The following is a 16,817-nucleotide window of genomic DNA, read 5'->3' as shown; positions in this document are numbered from 1 at the left end:
AACCGCCTCCTGCTGGTCACTTCCCTACTGATTCTCATTGGGGGAGCATGCAGTCATCCTGTCTAGCCTCCTTCCTCCCTCTGTACATGCTACAGCGCCCCCTGTGTGCGGAAAGACACTGGGCAAACAGCAGTTTGCCCACTGTTGAAAACTTTATTGTCCCAATGGGGAAATTCTTTTTTACGCCTCTCTCAACTTGTTCTTTGTGGAGTAAGTTGTCCACGAAGGGCAGAGTTACCATCTTTACTATTTATTGGACTGCAAAACAACACTCATGGTGGAAAGATTTTTTCTAAACAAATTCAATGACTGGGTTCAGCAGCTGTTCTTCATTTAGATGTGTCCTGTGTGGGGCAGGGGGGGGGGGGAGAGAGAGAGAAACATTCCAAAGTGAAAAAAGAACCCTGTGCTCTCATGTGCTTTTTCAGCTCAGCATGAACATGGAAAAATGACAGCGAATCGTGCCTGGCATTGAACACTCGGGGAAGGTCAGCTCAGTGTCAAAGTCTCACAGCCTGGGGCTTGTAGTTTGACCCCCAAATGTATGACTATGTTGACTTATTAACTGAAATGGTTTCAGATTTTTTTAATCTACAAAAGCCATAGTTAACAAGCTAAGCAGCACATTGAGAAGGTCATTGCACATAACCAACATGTGATGTAATGGCTGGCATGTGACCGCTGCCCCCTGCTATCTGTGCTCTGCATAACACAGTCGACTCGCTCTGAGGTCATTATCAGACAGGATGGCAGCAGCACAGAAACACAGTCCTATGAGTTGCAGGTCATAGCTCCGGGGCTAATGGTGCACCAGCCCAAAAGCTTCATGTAACCACCTTCTTACCTTAAACAGGATGACCAGCAAGGCGACTAATAGCCCCAGAGCCAGAATGGATGATAGCGCCACCCACAGGATGGAGGCCCTGGCACAGCTGCACAGCCATGTCTGTAAGCAGCACCTGGCCTTGCGCAAACGGCCGTGGGACAGTGGTGGGTATCGGGCCTTGTTGAAGCTCTCCAGTGCGGGTGATGTTACATAACAGGCACGCAGGTGACTCAGCTGGTCGTAAGTGTGCCTGCCATGGTACCGGCCCATGCCGCTCTGGCCTGCAGGAGACGGGGACTCCAGTCAGCTCGGCCTAGTTAGCCTGGCTCAGTTAGCTTAGCTTGGCCACTGAAGCTGCACTAATTGCACACTCAGAGCGACATGACCCCAGTCTTACCGACACCCCCAAAAGGTAGGGAGCTCAAAGTGTAGTGCATCATGACATCATTCACAGTAACCCCTCCGCTGGACGTCTCAGCCAGCACTTTCTTTATCACCTGGGGGGGGGGGGAGGTGACAAAGAGAACATGGGGAAGTAAATCTGGTCCTTCATCTGCTTGGTGCTATTTCTGTTTTTTTCTGGAATCTGACCTTCTTGCTGGAGGAGAAGACATAGATGGCCAGAGGCTTCTCCCGGTCGTTCATGAAGCGGATGGCGTCATCCACCCCGTTGACGGTGACGAGGGCCAGCAGGGGCCCGAACACCTCCTCCTGCATCAGCCGGCAGCTGGGGTCCACGTCCCTCAGGATTGTGGGAGCTGGACAGCACACAGACTGTAAGCGCTGTGATTCCAAAGCAGAGGATGCCCAGCAGGATAATGCCGTCGCTGCAAATATTACAGCCTGCAAGGCTGCTGGAGGTCAGGAAAATTCAGCACATATAGAGGCATGTTGCAGGGACTTGATTTCATGGTTGCCAAGGATTTTGCAGACACAGCAATCAGGACACCACATGCAAAAGAAGTCTGCTTGATGTCTTTGATGCACAAAAAGTGTTTTGAAATTGAAGATGTAACATAATAATGTTGATGACGATGGAAACCATACCGATATAGAGCTCCGATCTGTCACTTTGTCCCCCCAGTGCGACACTGCAGTCGTCCATCAAAGTAATCAGGCGATCAAAGTGGCGCTCACTGACAATGCGACCATAATCCGGGGAAGTCCGAGGGTCATCACCATAGAATTCCTGCATGATCGTGTATGACCGTGAGTGACACATAAAGCAGTGCCACGTAAAATTGAGCTTGTTTGCCCAATCATGCCGCGCTGCTGACACACAAACGCGCAGAGTTGATAACGTCATGGTGATCATTACTGGCTCATGGCTGACTTGCTGCCATGTGACTTTGTAACTGAGGCAATCCGTCTGGTACGGCACCTGCAGAGTGCGCTGCATCTCCTGCAGCAGCCGGTCCTGGATGGCGGGCTCACACAGCACATAGTCAGGCGCGATGCACGTCTGCCCACAGTTGGTGAACTTGCCCCAGGTGATCCGGCTACGGGTGTGACCACACATACCCAGAAGGGCATGAAGTCAGACTTGGGACATGCTGGCGTGCCCCCCCACCCCCGACCCTGTCAGTGAGCGACTTACCGGGACGCCACGGCCAGGTCGCAGTCCTTGTCCACGTAGCAGGGGCTCTTCCCCCCCAGTTCCAGTGTGACGGGGCTCAGATGCCGGGCGGCCGCCTCCATCACCAGCTTTCCCACTGCGCTGCTCCCCGTGTAGAAGATGTGGTCAAAACGCTGCCGCAGCAGCTCCTGGGTCTCTGAGGCCCCCCCCGTCACCACAGGGTACAGCTCCTGAGAGATAGATAAAGATTCAGTTTTGATATTATCATGATGATCAGAATTACATAGTGTTGTAGTCAAGACCGCCTAAACCGAGACCAAGACATTGCCGAGACCGGAGGGTATCAAGACCAAGACACTGCCGAGACTTGAGGGTACCAAGACCAAGACCAAGTCCAAGACCAAGACCAAGACACACTAAGGCGAGACCAAGACCAAGACTGGTCGAGACCAAGAGCAAGACCAAGACCGAAAACAGACTAGGGCTAGAATCGACATCACATTACCCAGATCAACTGTAGAGAAAAAAGGCATTGCTGTAAAGTGTCATTACTCGTTAAATCAAATTCATGTTATCTTTTCAATTATATTGTCCATATGTCCATATGTCTCTCATTTAAAATCTCCCAGATTTGTCATAGTTACGAGACCTGATGGAAAATAATATTCTCAGCAATCCTCTCCTATAACCATTTTATCAGACCTCGTCAAGGGAAAGAGATGGGATGTACCAGAAAGATGTTCATATTAAGTCTCTTATACCAGGGACAGAGACCTCAGGTAAGCTATGAATACAGCTATGTAATGATCCTTTGCTTTGAATTGAAGAGAATGAGCCTCCAGATTGACTTGCACCTCCAAGACCGTGCTTTCTAATCAATGTAAAATACCTAATTTATTTGAATTATAACTATGCTATAGACTTCACGGACATTTTTTTGCCGATGTATGATATGATGTGTATGATGTTTGTGGACTGTGAAGCACTGGCAGTGTCCGTGGAGAAAATGTATAAAATGTAACGTTTTTGAAATGGATGCATCTGACTGGTTGCATTTGAATTGAGGTGCGTAATAAATAATGATACTGTTCTGTGAGGATGCGCAGTTTTCTCTTTTTTTCCCCATCCCATCGAGACCGCTATGTCCGAGACCAAGACAAGACCGAGACCAAATAGAGTCGAGACCAAGACAAGACCGAGACCAAATAGAGTCGAGACCAAGACAAGACCGAGACCACAAAAAATTGGTCTCGAGACCGGTCTCGAGACCAAGACCGGTCTCGAGAACTACAACACTAGAATTACAAAGATTAAGATGGGAGATGAATGACCTTGTCTAGATACTGAGGCAGGAGCTCCTTCAATAGGTTGGCAGAGTGTTGGGTGATCTCTGATGGCTTCACCACAGCCGCATTACCTGTTGAACAGAGAGGAGAAGACCACCAGGGTGAGTATGAAAACTGTCGATTTAAGAAACGGCCAAGATGGAGAAGGTGGTGTACCTGCTGCGATGGCACCCACAAGGGGCTTCAGGGTGAGGGCCCAGGGGTAGTTCCAGGCCCCAATGATGAGCACCACCCCTAGGGGCTCGGGCTGGATGTAAGCATCCACCAACATACTCAGGAGGTTCTTCTGAACGGGCCTGGGGGCAGCCCACTCTGACAGCTTGTCCAAAGCCAAAGCAATCTCCGTCTCCACACCAATCAGCTCAAAGAGCTGCGCATTAAAGTGGCTCTGTGACAAATAAAGAATGAGCAAAGATACACACGCTCTGTAACTGGCCGTGCAGTAATCTCCATCCTTCCAGGCAGGAGAATTTGATTGGCTCATGAATCCTTCAGAAACCAGTAGCCCTCACCTTATTGAGGTCTTGTTTGAGTGCAGCAGAAATGGTTGCCTCATGTTCTGAGAGCAGTCTGCGCAGAGCCCGCAGCTGCTGGAGCCGGAACTGCAGGGGCCGTGACCTCCCGGTCTGGTAAGCAGCCCTGGTGCGATCAACCACCTCAATCTCCATGGATGACACTGATGAACCCTACAAGGAAGGTCAGGTCAGGTAAGGTTGGGGAGCATGCAGGCAAAGGTTGTCTGTCAAACCAGTGGTACCCAAGGATTCTTCGAAGAGACACAGTACCATAGGAGTCCATGTCTCACAGTCATACAGCAACACAGGGAGAACCAGAACTCTAAAGACTTGAACCATCATCCTCTTGCAAAGATATCAGGAGCGCCACACACCCCTTTCCAGCGACCTCATGACCCCCCATGCTCTCCCAATCTGTCTTAAGAGACCAGATAGGCAAGAAGGGAGGTGATTTTGCAGTATACGTAAAAGAAAACTTGCAGGCAAGGGAGCTCACTGATAAAAATAAAAGTACAGAAGCTGTATGGATAAAACTGGATGCTAAAGACTCAAATGGCCTAATTGTCGGGGTTTGTTATAGAGCACCTAATGTAGCTACAGAGGAAAGCAGAATGTTATATGATGATATCAGGATTATGAGTAATAAAAATGATGTGGTGGTTATGGGTGATTTTAATTTACCTGGGATACAGTGGGACACAGTCTCTGGCTCTTCTGTAAATGAACTTGAGATGGTGGAATTAGTACAGGATTGTTTTTTTTACTCAGTTTGTTAATACCCCTACCAGGGGAGAAGCCCTTCTTGATCTTGTTTTCTCTAATAACCAGGATAGGATTGGAAAATTAGAGGTTTTAGAACCATTGGATGGTAGTGATCATAACATAGTTAAATTTGAGGTTAATTTTAGTGTCAGAAGAGCAAAGTCTAAATTAAAAGTTTACAATGTTAGGAAGGCTAACTTTAATGGTATGAGATGGAAACTAGAAACTGTAAACTGGACGGAGTTAAATAGCAAAACAGTTGAAGAGGCATAGGAATTTTTTAAAAGCCAAAGGGGAAAGAGGGTTTGCCTGAAACTGTATTTTCTCTTTTGAGTAAATATGAGCATGAAAAAACACTGAATTGTGATTAGAAGATGAAATTTCTATTTAATGTTTAAAGTTTGAATTAAACGATTAACTCTTGTTACAACGTTTGAGTTATAATAAGTTGTCCTTGATGACAACTTATTTTTGTCTTTTAAAAAGTTCACTAAAAACATGTATAACTTTTTATCCAAGTTAAACAAACCAAAATTATTTTAACGTGAGATCATGACGCGCTTTTATTATCCGATCGAGCGAGCACGTAAATACCTGTGATAGCGTAACAAACAAGTAAAAAGAAAAAGACCACCATTCGGACAGACACATCTAACAACTGAAGGGTATGCAAATGTTACAGGGGTCCCAAGCAGCATAACAAGGCTTGTGTAGTAATATCAAAATCGATCAAAATTTATTTACATGGAATGCACAAACAAAAGGATGGCGAAGACACCATAAAAATGAAATATAGCAGAGCGTGCGTTGGTTAAATTCGCAACGTTAGCCTCCTAAAGGCACAAGGGAATTTGACTTGCAGGCAAAATCGTAAAAACAGAAATTCCTGGGGAAAATGACCATCTGAAACTCAATATATTTTTAAATTAATTTCCGATTTATTTCCTAATATCTTAAGTTTAAAATATGCTTGCACCCATTGTATAGAATATTAAATATGACGTGCATGCTTTCGAGAAGCAGTTTCCGTAGCAAAATGAAATTATTTGGAAGAAAGCGAATATATCTTGCCGTTTCCATTGCGCGCACACAAACTCCTCGATAGCTTTCAGTTCATAGAGACTCACCGTCCAGCTGCAAGCGGCCTCTGATACCTGATAACTAAGAGGGAGGTTATAGTCGCGATGGGAGGCGACCAGACACGACAACATCCAAAGTGCGCAAATAAGGAAGTAATGATACCTTTAATTAGGAATATTTAAAGGTAACACTTTATAATGCTGTTCCGTAATTAACAGGTAAATATGCAAGAAGTAAGCAGCAACAAAGGTGTAGTGCTTCATTAACACCTAAATTGGTACTATTAACTATACTAAGGAATTATGCTTAATTACTCAATAGGTAATAGTAAACTAATTATTATAGTAGTTCGCTATTACTTCATTAGGAACTATTGAGTATTGCTGGTCTCTGGGAATTATGTACTAACTGGATTATTTATAATAACTACTACTTCATTACTCATCAAATGAACAGTGCTTTTTTGTTTGACTAACAGGAACTTACAGGCTACTGTTCTCAATTGTTTTTGCCATTTTTTTCCTTTTGGAATAACAGGCTTGTTTCTTCCTACTTGTTTGTATGACATACAACTTATTCTACAAAATATTACTGCCTAAAATATGTATACAGTACCTACATTTTAATTATCTACCTCACTTCAGTCCGTGTGCCAGTGTTCTTCAAACTGTGCTTTGAAGTCCAACTGAAGGGATGGTCAATCAGAGACTCGTGTTTTGCCACATGATCTGCTCCACCACATATTGTTGATCTTTTCTAAACATTAAGAAATTAATGTATGTATTTTAAATAAGGAATGAAGTCTTACTAATGACCTAAATAAAACTAATTGTAACTCATTAGTAATGAATGTGGCGTTACTGACTTCTTCAATAGGAGTTACTAAAGAACAAGAACAGTATTATAAAGTGAAACACACTGTAACTCATTAGTAATTAATGTGGCGTTACTGACTTCTTCCATAGGAGCTACTAAAGAACAAGAACAGTATTATAAAGTGAAACACACTGTAACTCATTTGTAATTAATGTGGCGTTACTGACTTCCATAGGAGCTACTAAAGAACAAGAACAGTATTATAAAGTGAAACATACTGTAACTGTACTCAATAGTAATTAATGTGGCGTTACTGAGTAAGCTATTTCACTGAGTTTTTTTAATTTTACATTTAATGAGTTCTTTTTAAGGGGTTAATAAGAACAATGAATGTTAACATAGCTTATTTGTTTCACTTAAACATTCATGTAACACTTCATGACACAACAGCATGAGTTAATTTTACACATTTAATTTGTTATATTAACATCACAACTTAATTTTTTAAATCAAATAACTTTACATTGATTACACATCCATCCCATTAAAACTATTTACACAGGGTATTGCTTTCTGATGTCATGTAACAAATGTCCAAGTGGTCCATCCTTGTGCTTTTGGCCCAGCCAGCAGGTCCACTCAATCGGTCTTTGTCCGCTGACGTCACACTTGCTATAGCCGCAGTGTAATGTGGGCCAAATCGCCATTTTGGTTGTATACAACGCAAGAGAGAGCGTATCAACAATATGTGGTGGAGCACATCATGTGTCAAAATACGAGTCTCTGATTGACCATCCCTTCAGTTGGACTTCAAAGCACAGTTTGAAGAACACTGGCACACGGACTGAAGTGAGGTAAACAATTAAAATGTAGGTACTGTATACATATTTTAGGCAGTAATATTTTGTAGAATAAGTTGTATGTCATACAAACAAATAGGAAGAAACAAGCCTGTTATTCCAAAAGGAAAAAAATGGCAAAAACCATTGAGAACAGTAGCCTGTAAGTTCCTGTTAGTCCAAAAAAAAGCACTGTTCATTTGATGAGTAATGAACTAGTAGTTATTAGAAATAATCCATAGTTAGTACATAATTCCCAATGAGACCAGCAATACTCAATAGTTCCTAATGAAGTAATAGCGAACTACTATAATAATTAGTTCACTATTACCTATTGAGTAATTAAGCATAACTCCATAGTAGTTAATAGTACCAATTTAGGTGTTAATGAAGCACTACTCCTTTGTTGCTGCTTACTTCCTGCATATTTACCTGTTAACTACAGAACAGCATTATAAAGTGTTACCTATTTAACTCAAAAACAGTGCAGATCACTCATTCCAAGAATATTTTATGGGTTCCACTGAAATAAAGGTAGCTGATTACGAGAAAGATCTCAGTGTGTATGTTGATGCTTCCTTGTCCCACTCTCGCCAGTGTGGGGAAGCAGTAAAAAAGGCCAATAGAATGTTGGATTATATCTCTAGGTGTGTGGAGTATAAGTCAAGGAAGGTGATGTTACAGTTATACAATTCCTTGGTAAGACCCCACCTAGAATATTGTGTGCAGGTTTGGTCACCATACCAGAAGGACATTGCTGCCTTAGAAAAAGTGCAACGGAGGGCTACGAGAATGATTCCTGGTCTTAGAGGAATGTCTTATGAGGAGAGGTTAGCTGAGCTGAATCTGTTTAGCCTTGAGCAAAGGAGACTAAGGGGGGACATGATCCAGGTATATAAGATTCTAACAGGTCTGGATGCTGTTCAGCCAAATGGCTACTTCAATATTAGTTTAAATACTAGAACTCGTGGCCATAAGTGGAAATTAGCGGGAGAACATTTTAAACTGAATTTGAGGAAGCACTTCTTTACACAGCGTGTAGTTAGAGTATGGAATAGTCTTCCTGCTAGTGTAGCGGAAGCTAAAACCCTGGGTTCCTTTAAATCAGAGCTAGATAAGATTTTAACAGCTCTGAGCTATTAGTTAAGTTCTCCCCAAACGAGCTTGATGGGCCGAATGGCCTCCTCTCGTTTGTAAATTTCTGTTCAAGAACACACGAGGCTAGTGTAAAAACATAAGCCACGGCAGATTCGTAAAGCAGAGGCAGCATTTAGAATGCAAATACATACCATGCACAGGAAGAACAAACACAAAGTATCATTTATAAGAACTTTATTAGGCATTTTTGAACCGTCATAACAAAAAAAATCTGTATTAAACAAAGCATTTTGCATCGAAGAATGTATTTGAATACAACAGATTATAATAACCATTACAACGATGACGATGGACTTGCCAGTTTTTTTGTAACTATCTGTGGAAAAGTACTGTCAGGGATTGTCCACCTCTACATCATAACTTCAGGGGCAATCTACTCAACCATTAGTCTGAGTATAACAAAGGCCAGCCATTACTTTTTGTTTTAATGATATATGTAATAATTATATTACAGAAACTTTAAAAGCACAGCCGTGAATCGAACTGTACCGTCCCGTTACTATAACAATAAATGGGTTTAGCAGTTTAGGTAAGCTTGGCCGCAATTTCGACGCTGTTTGTTCTGACTTGCGGAGCCTATGTTTTGTTACGCTATCATTTGCGCTAAAATCACATTCGCCCGGCTGCAAATGTTTCGGGCACGTGCTGTAGTTTGTTTCAACAGTTTTCTCCTCCATTCTTATTATAACCTGCAGCTTTATACCGAGTAAATATGAATTTATAGTGAACCCCAGTTAAAGTTAAGGACGGTGCATCTCAAGCAGGTATGCTTTATTGGAGCAGGTTAAATGACGACCCTGTTGGTGGGGGTGGGGGCTCCCAAGAAGTTTTGCCTAGGATGGCTGAAAAGCTATCGTTGGCCCCTAGGACAAGGTCCCCTAGTTACTTAACTATGTACAGCAGGGGTCTCCAACTCCGGTCCTGGACAGCTACCGTCCAGTAGGTTTTCTATCCTACCCGGCTTCTGATGAGCCACACCTGTTCTCAGGTAAATACCAGGAGCAGGTGTGGCTCATCAGAAGCCAAGTGGGACAGGAAACCTACTGGATAGTAGCTCTCCAGGACCGGAGTTGGAGACCCCTGAAGATTCTCACATTTTCAGCTCTCATGATCTGCTTAAAGGCAGTGCTGGGTCCATCTTTCATTGCCCCAAGCCCCTTCTAGGCTCACAGGGTCCGGGTTCCGATCCAGATGTTAGACCCCCGTCCACCGCCTCTTACTTAATGAACCTCTGAAAAACAGAAAAAGCCCAAATATCACAATGTGAATCTGCACAGGAAAAAGGGACTGGTGACCTGGGAATGCATGAGGTGGCTTTGGGCACGCAGGGAGCCCCCACCAGCGAAGGCCCCCAGGTAGGATGACACTCAACAAAGGCACAGATCGAGAGAGAAGTTAAGCTCCACTGATTAAGGACATTAACTTCAAAGTCAGACCCCTCTGACAAGCTCGCATTGTCCTTTGGACAGGAAACACTCCTGATATCCTCCAAGCTCAGGCAGGAATGGAAGTGAGATCCAATCACGATTTATCACATTTCTAATAAAATGGAAGTGCTTCCTGGGAAAAAACAAGTATATTTGGCATTTCAATTAAGAACTTCTTCATTAGATTGCTAAAGATGGAAAGGGGTAGAGATCAGCCATTTTAAGGGGCAAAACAAGAGTGATCCCTGATACTGACAGAGACATGCAATAATGCCCATCTGAGCACTCGTACAAACAACATTAGCCTTGTGTAGACAGTGAAGCAGACAGTGAAGCAGACAGTGAAGCAGACAGTGAAGCAGACAGTGAAGCAGACAGTGAAGCACACTTGACTACACTTCATTGAGCAACGGGCCAGCTACCTACTCGTTTTGCATCCCTTCACCTGGAAGATGACACCATATGATTAAGGGCCATTTTCCCGACCACGGTCCAGGTGATTTCGGCAGCCTGATCGCACTCATGGCTGGGTTTCTGTGGGACACGGGCAGCCACCCCCCAACCCCAGCCCCCTCACCTTATACATGAAGGCGGCCAGCACGCCGAGCAGAGCGAACAGCGCCAGCTGGCGGAGGCGGCCCAGCCGGACGCGGGTCAGCAGCAGGACGCGGGCCCAGCGCAGCCTCTCGGCCGTGTGCGGTGGGTACCGCATCTTGTTGACCACCTCCATGCTCAGGGTCTTGATGAGGCAGCTGCGCAGGTTGCTCAGCTGGTCGAAAGTGCACTTGCCATGGTACCGGCCCATCCCGCTGTGCCCTGGACACCATGGGTCACGTGTCACACGGCTGGGCACAGCTCAGCCTCAAGCTGTACACTGCCGTTTACGGTGCAATATAATATAATATCATTAATATAATATAATATAAATATAATTTACCTTCTGATTTTATGATCAAGTCTGGTAATGTTTTTCCAACGGAAGCATTAAATTGCCGACTACAATACAGATAATGCAATAAAACATGCAAATTTCTGAATTTGAGGGGGGTTTACAATATGTGATTTTATCCACTCATACGCACACTGACGCTTAGGGTCCTTCACACTGAATGTGTATAAACATATAAAATGGAGGAGAGACCTTCAGTCTTTGTGGGGCCTGAACTCGACAGCCTTTATCTTAGTGCCCTGAAGTGCCATGTTGTGGCCAACAGGGAGGGTGACTCACCCACGCCGCCAAAGGGCAATGCGCTGACAGTGTAGTGCACCAGGCAGTCGTTGGCCAGGACTCCACCACTGGAGGTCTCTGCAATCATCTGCTTAATGACCTGGGTGGGGTCAGCGAGAGGTAGTGGGTGGAGTCAGCGGGAGGTAGTGGGTGGAGTCAGCGGGAGGTAGTGGGTGGGGTCAGCGGGAGGTAGTGGGTGGGGTCAGCGGGAGGTAGTGGGTGGGGTCAGCGGGAGATAGTGGTTGGGGTCAGCGGGAGGTAGTGGGTGGGGTCAGCGGGAGGTAGTGGGTGGAGTCAGCAGGAGGTAGTGGGTGGGGTCAGCGGGAGGTAGTGGGTGGGGTCAGCGGGAGGTAGTGGGTGGGGTCAGCGGGAGATAGTGGGTGGGGTCAGCGGGAGATAGTGGGTGGGGTCAGCGGGAGATAGTGGGTGGGGTCAGCGGGAGATAGTGGGTGGGGTCAGCGGGAGATAGTGGGTGGGGTCAGCGGGAGGTAGTGGGTGGAGTCAGCGGGAGGTAGTGGGTGGAGTCAATCCTCTCTTCCTTGTTACCTTGTTGCTGGAGGAGAAAATGTAGAGGACGAGGGGTTTCTCGCGGCTGTTGATGAAGCGGATGGCCTCGTCCGGCCCACTGACCGGTAGGATCGGCAGAACCGGGCCAAATATTTCCTCCTGCATGACTTTGGCTTCTGGTTTCACATCCCTCAGAACCGTAGGTGCTGTGGAGGCATCATGGAGACGGGAGTGGTTTGTATTCAGGCCCAAATAGAGGAAAGATGAAAAGATCAACATTAGAGATGGAAGAAAGAAAGTTTTTGTCCAGGATGAGTGTCTGACATGGTGGAAGCTGAGCGGAGTGACCAAGAGCAGGAAGTCGGACGATGGTGAGTGGCGGCATCGGGGGGAGGGGCCACGTACCGATGTAGCACTGCGATTCGTCGCTGTCGCCACCAATGGCCACCATGCTGCCCTCCAGCAGCGCCGTCACCCTCTGAAAGTGGCGCTGATTGATGATGCGTCCGTAATCCGGGAACGACTTTGGGTCATCCGTGTAGAATTCCTGTCAGCAGAACATGGAATTCCCATTGGCCCGTTCCCTGATAGCGAGCCCCAGCCCCCATGCCCCTGGTCATATGCGAGTGCTGCCCCCCCCCCCATCAGCACGCACCTTGATGCAGCTCCGCATCTCCTGCAGCAGCCGGTCCTGGATGCCAGGTTCGCATAGCACATAATCGGGCGCGATGCACGTCTGGCCGCAGTTGACAAACTTGCCCCAGGTGATGCGGCTGTGACCACAAACACCCAGAAAGCGTGTGAAGTTGGGCTCAGGACATCCTGCTGTGCCACCGCCCCCACCCCCCTACCGACTCACCGGGACGCTACGGCCAGGTCGCAGTCCTTGTCCACGTAGCAGGGGCTCTTCCCCCCCAGTTCCAGTGTGACGGGGCTCAGATGCCGGGCGGCCGCCTCCATCACCAGCTTTCCCACCGCGCTGCTCCCCGTGTAGAAGATGTGGTCAAAACGCTGCCGCAGCAGCTCCTGGGTCTCCGAGGCCCCCCCCGTCACCACAGGGTACAGCTCCTGAAAAGAAAACACAAAAGGGATTAAAGATTATAAACAGATACAGACACATTTCCGGTAACCAGCCTTTCCAGCGGGGGGGGGGATGGAGTCCTCACCTTGTCCAGGTAGCGGGGGAGCAGGTCCTCCATGACCTTGGCCGTGTGAGTGCACACCTCCGAGGGCTTCACCACCACCGCGTTACCTGGGCGACCAAATGGACCCGTCATTTACTCACAGCCCTAAATCCCTGGTTTGTCGCGTCAGGGTTCCTGCGGTGTCTCCCAACACTTAAATGAGGTGTTCTGAGGCTGTGCCGTTCAGGCACCTGACTTGCATCACGTCTAGTGATGCATCATAACTCTGCTGTCCATAACTGGGCAGAGAGGGGTGGCATCAGAATTACACCAGGAGCATTAAGCGGGGAATAATATACCTGCATTATGACATTTATACGGTGTTCACCTCCTGCTTCTTCCTCTACCATTTACCGGCGTTTCCCTCCCCTGCGGCAGTTTCACACCAAGCACACCTGCAGCGATGGCCCCGATCAGCGGCTGCAAGGTGAGGGCCCAGGGGTAGTTCCAAGCCCCGATGATGAGCACCACGCCCAGGGGCTCAGGCTGGATATAGACGTCATCCAAGGCGGTCAGCAGTGTCTTTCCGACGGGCCGCGGTGCCGCCCACTCAGCCAGGTGGTCCAGGGCCACCTTGATCTCATCCTCCAACCCGAGCATCTCGTAAAGCTGCGTTCCATACTCAGTCTGCGGGACACACGTGGCAGGCCCTCATCAGCATCATCTTTACACGCCGCTTTTACTCACAATTATTCAGCTATTTATCCTGGACATCTGGATCAGCAGTACAGACAGAGCATCACCTTGCCGAGGTCCTTCTGTAGGGCCTCAGCGATGTCCTTCTGCTGCTCGACAATGAAGCGCCGCAGGGCTTTCAGCTGGCTCACTCTGTGCTTGAGGGGCCTCGTCCGGCCCGTGAGGAAGGCCTGCCGCGTCCGCTCCGCCACCTGCTGCTCCTGGGACATTCTGTTGAACCATGGCACCAACGCTGATGGGTGACATTCTACAGAACCTTACTGCACTTACTTCCACTGCCCTGTTATTTGTGAAGGCAGTGTTTTGCTTAGATTTAGACAAATCAGAATCATAGAGGAGGGGGAGCCCTATCAGGTACAGAACCGTACAAGATGCAATGCGCCGTACGTGCTAGATTGCGTTCCGCGACAGTCAGGAGCTATTTTCTTAATTTCATGTCAATGACTATCAGTAAACTGCATCAGCAAACCGGTCATGACAACAGCTAGCCAGTGACTAACTGGGTAGAAGCCACCCCACCAAGCACCTTCTACTGATCAGTTCACTCTGACTGAGCAACTATGGGGGTCTCAGTACACTTACTGGCTTAACAAAGTAGTATGTTGCTACTGATCTGAGGTACCACTGCCAAGTTCGTTTACTGAATAAAGGAATGAACTACATACAAGAGACTCGCGCAGGTATCAGTACAGTACAATCAAATTGTTCCCCTGAGAGAATCAGTTCGTGCACCGAACGAAGTAACAAACTGCAGACACACGTCCATTGAATGAATTCACTGACTTATGGGAGCTTGGATTAGAGCCCCACCTGCTGGAATTAGTTCATATTTTTACATAGCGACTTTTATAAACTTAATAAACCACAATATGAACTATAGAGCAATTTTGAGTGGATGTAAAGATTACGTAACAGGAAGAAATAAGGAAATTAAATGCGGTGTCGTGTTGTGTTGCGATGTTGGTTGCCAAAATATAAATTCAAAAAGCAACGAGCCTCATTTTTATAGGACACCGTCGTTAAAGACATTTGAAACGAAATATGTCTAGACAGTATTCGGTAATATAATTCAAAGTGCATACTGAATTATTCCGAGAGCAAAAAACAATATTTAACCCGTTCAACATTAGTGACATTTTTACATAGAAATTTTTATGTATCCTTATTACTGTATAGCTTATTGTAATATTTATTCTATATTAATTGTCTGCTACTGCTCCTACTGTAAACCAACAGTATTTCTTTTGGGATAAATAATTTCTAGAACTATCTAGAAATTTTAGCAGCAGCAGTTGTAGTGATGAATGGAAAAAATGTATATATTAATGTATACAAACACAACCACGCAACACAAAAGTCATCGGACAAATCTCTGTATTGAAGGTCCCACACATGACCAGAAAGCGCGAAATTATATGCCTCCAGTTTTTCTTTTCTGTACACGCTTGGTTTTTAGACGAAAATGTCCAGCCACTGTAACTTGAGCCATTTAGTTGGGTCTTTGACCCACTGATCAGACAGCCAGTGTGGATCCGGAAACCTTTTGGAATTTGATCAGTGGTCATTGTTGACACACCACAGCACACAGTGCACAACAACGAAATGTGTCCTTTGCATTTAACCCATATGTGACATCGTGACATTGCAGGGGGCAGTGCTTGGGGGTGGTACCTTCGAACCAGCAATCTTTAAATTATAAGTGCGCTTCCCTAACCATTAAGTCACCACTGCCCACACCTAACTAACTAATGTAAGATAATTTATCTTTTGCTGACAAAGCATTAAAATGACTGGGGGAGTCGTCCTGATTATTCAAATATAGATTTTTGGCACTCACACCTAAATATCGCTGCTTCTGTCTCGTTCGGCCCACAAAATATGTCATATTTGTTTGCAAACACGAAAGTGGTCTATACAACTTTGTTAGCTTACGTCTTAATTTCATTGTACGTTAACAGTTTATCTTGTTCCTTGCTTTTTATATTGTTTGGTGGCATAAAACTACAGCTTAAACTTCTGTTGATAAAGGGCGCAGCCATCTTGAATTCTGAGTCGATTCCTCAGAGTTGAAGAATTTTTAGCTACGCCAACAGTTACTCCAACCGATCCACGTTCTGCTGCTGCTCTGTCTCTTACCTTTGACTTAAGGACGGTTTAAAGCGATGGGCCACAAATTCCCTATTTTTGACGTTGTTCTACAGGGCCGCCGAAACGAACAGTACCGGAAAGAGCAGACCGTTCCCATAAGCCTCCCGCGATACATTGCATGCTGGGAGCTGTAGTCTACCGCGGTGACCAACGGCGTGCCGTGTCGCGTGGTTAAAGTTGACGTGTTGGAGCGGAAAATACAAAACAAGTTGACAATATATGTATTAAAAGATGTGCACGGTCTAAATAATCACGAGTCACATTAGGAGTACCATCGTGGATCAAATTGACAGCTGAAGGTTACTATTTGTGTATTTAGTATTAAGGATTGCACGTACGCAAGCCGTGTGTAAGAAAATGTTTTTCAGCAGTTGTAAATGCAGCTAATTGTTAATTACTATTTGAATTATTTGTGTTATATATAATTGCTTGTTATGTGTACACGATGAACGTTCATGCTTTTATGAAATACCCACCTAAAAATGGTCAGACAAGCGTATGTCAGAGAAGTGCGATTATGCAATATAACAGTATACCCACCTACCAAAACACCACTTTATCACTGGCCAAAAGGTGCTCATGCCTAAACCGTACGCACTGCTTTACTAAAACGTTTAATACAAATATATAGAACTTCACATGTGTTTTAAACAGTATTAGCGTTTCATGCACAGGGTCTTTGGGACGTTGTCAGTATGGTGTCAATAAT

At 45.7% G+C, this 16,817-nt stretch overlaps 2 protein-coding genes across 4 annotated transcripts; both read right to left on the bottom strand.

Annotated features, from left to right (window-relative positions):
- Positions 1 to 234: 234 nt before the first annotated feature.
- LOC111860935 (aldehyde dehydrogenase family 3 member A2-like) lies at positions 235 to 6,225 on the bottom strand. Of its 2 annotated transcripts, XM_072701552.1 has the most exons (12): positions 4,945 to 5,369; positions 4,534 to 4,677; positions 4,261 to 4,434; positions 3,905 to 4,136; positions 3,734 to 3,819; positions 2,424 to 2,632; positions 2,208 to 2,325; positions 1,874 to 2,015; positions 1,418 to 1,584; positions 1,224 to 1,323; positions 845 to 1,107; positions 235 to 344 (listed from the first exon to the last, which is right to left on the bottom strand). In XM_072701552.1, the coding sequence occupies exons 2-12, from the start codon at positions 4,603 to 4,605 to the stop codon at positions 330 to 332; spliced, it is 1,578 nt and encodes a 525-aa protein (XP_072557653.1). In that variant the 5' UTR covers positions 4,606 to 4,677; positions 4,945 to 5,369; the 3' UTR covers positions 235 to 329. The 2 variants fall into 2 exon arrangements, with proteins under 2 accessions (XP_072557653.1, XP_023700891.1); XM_023845123.2 differs by lacking the exons at positions 4,534 to 4,677; positions 4,945 to 5,369 and adding an exon at positions 6,153 to 6,225.
- Positions 6,226 to 9,931: 3,706 nt separating this feature from the next.
- LOC111861188 (aldehyde dehydrogenase family 3 member A2-like) lies at positions 9,932 to 16,269 on the bottom strand. 2 transcript variants are annotated; one of them, XM_023845574.2, is made up of 11 exons: positions 16,097 to 16,269; positions 14,008 to 14,170; positions 13,660 to 13,891; positions 13,247 to 13,332; positions 12,940 to 13,148; positions 12,736 to 12,853; positions 12,486 to 12,627; positions 12,120 to 12,286; positions 11,574 to 11,673; positions 10,923 to 11,161; positions 9,932 to 10,149 (listed from the first exon to the last, which is right to left on the bottom strand). In XM_023845574.2, exons 2-11 carry the CDS (start codon positions 14,167 to 14,169, stop codon positions 10,135 to 10,137), a joined length of 1,470 nt encoding a protein of 489 aa, XP_023701342.1. In that variant the 5' UTR covers position 14,170; positions 16,097 to 16,269; the 3' UTR covers positions 9,932 to 10,134. The 2 variants fall into 2 exon arrangements, with proteins under 2 accessions (XP_023701342.1, XP_072557493.1); XM_072701392.1 differs by lacking the exons at positions 14,008 to 14,170; positions 16,097 to 16,269 and having other exon boundaries at positions 13,593 to 13,660.
- Positions 16,270 to 16,817: the final 548 nt, after the last annotated feature.

This window comes from Paramormyrops kingsleyae, chromosome 17, assembly GCF_048594095.1.
Source record: "Paramormyrops kingsleyae isolate MSU_618 chromosome 17, PKINGS_0.4, whole genome shotgun sequence".
NCBI lineage: Eukaryota > Metazoa > Chordata > Actinopteri > Osteoglossiformes > Mormyridae > Paramormyrops > Paramormyrops kingsleyae.
This window is presented reverse-complemented; position numbering and strand designations above follow the sequence as displayed.

Excerpts from the sequence above, each read along its gene's own strand:
- LOC111860935 (XM_072701552.1), bottom strand. The coding sequence starts at position 4,605 with ATGATGGTTCAAGTCTTTAGAGTTCTGGTTCTCCCTGTGTTGCTGTAT. Across the intron at positions 4,435-4,533 it reads GTGAGACATGGACTCCTATG|GGTTCATCAGTGTCATCCAT; the intron begins GTACTGTGTCTC and ends CCTTCCTTGTAG. Across the intron at positions 3,820-3,904 it reads TGTGGGTGCCATCGCAGCAG|GTAATGCGGCTGTGGTGAAG; the intron begins GTACACCACCTT and ends TCTGTTCAACAG.
- LOC111861188 (XM_023845574.2), bottom strand. The coding sequence starts at position 14,169 with ATGTCCCAGGAGCAGCAGGTGGCGGAGCGGACGCGGCAGGCCTTCCTC. Across the intron at positions 13,892-14,007 it reads TACAGAAGGACCTCGGCAAG|ACTGAGTATGGAACGCAGCT; the intron begins GTGATGCTCTGT and ends TGTGTCCCGCAG. Across the intron at positions 13,149-13,246 it reads TCCCCCGCTACCTGGACAAG|GAGCTGTACCCTGTGGTGAC; the intron begins GTGAGGACTCCA and ends TTTTCTTTTCAG.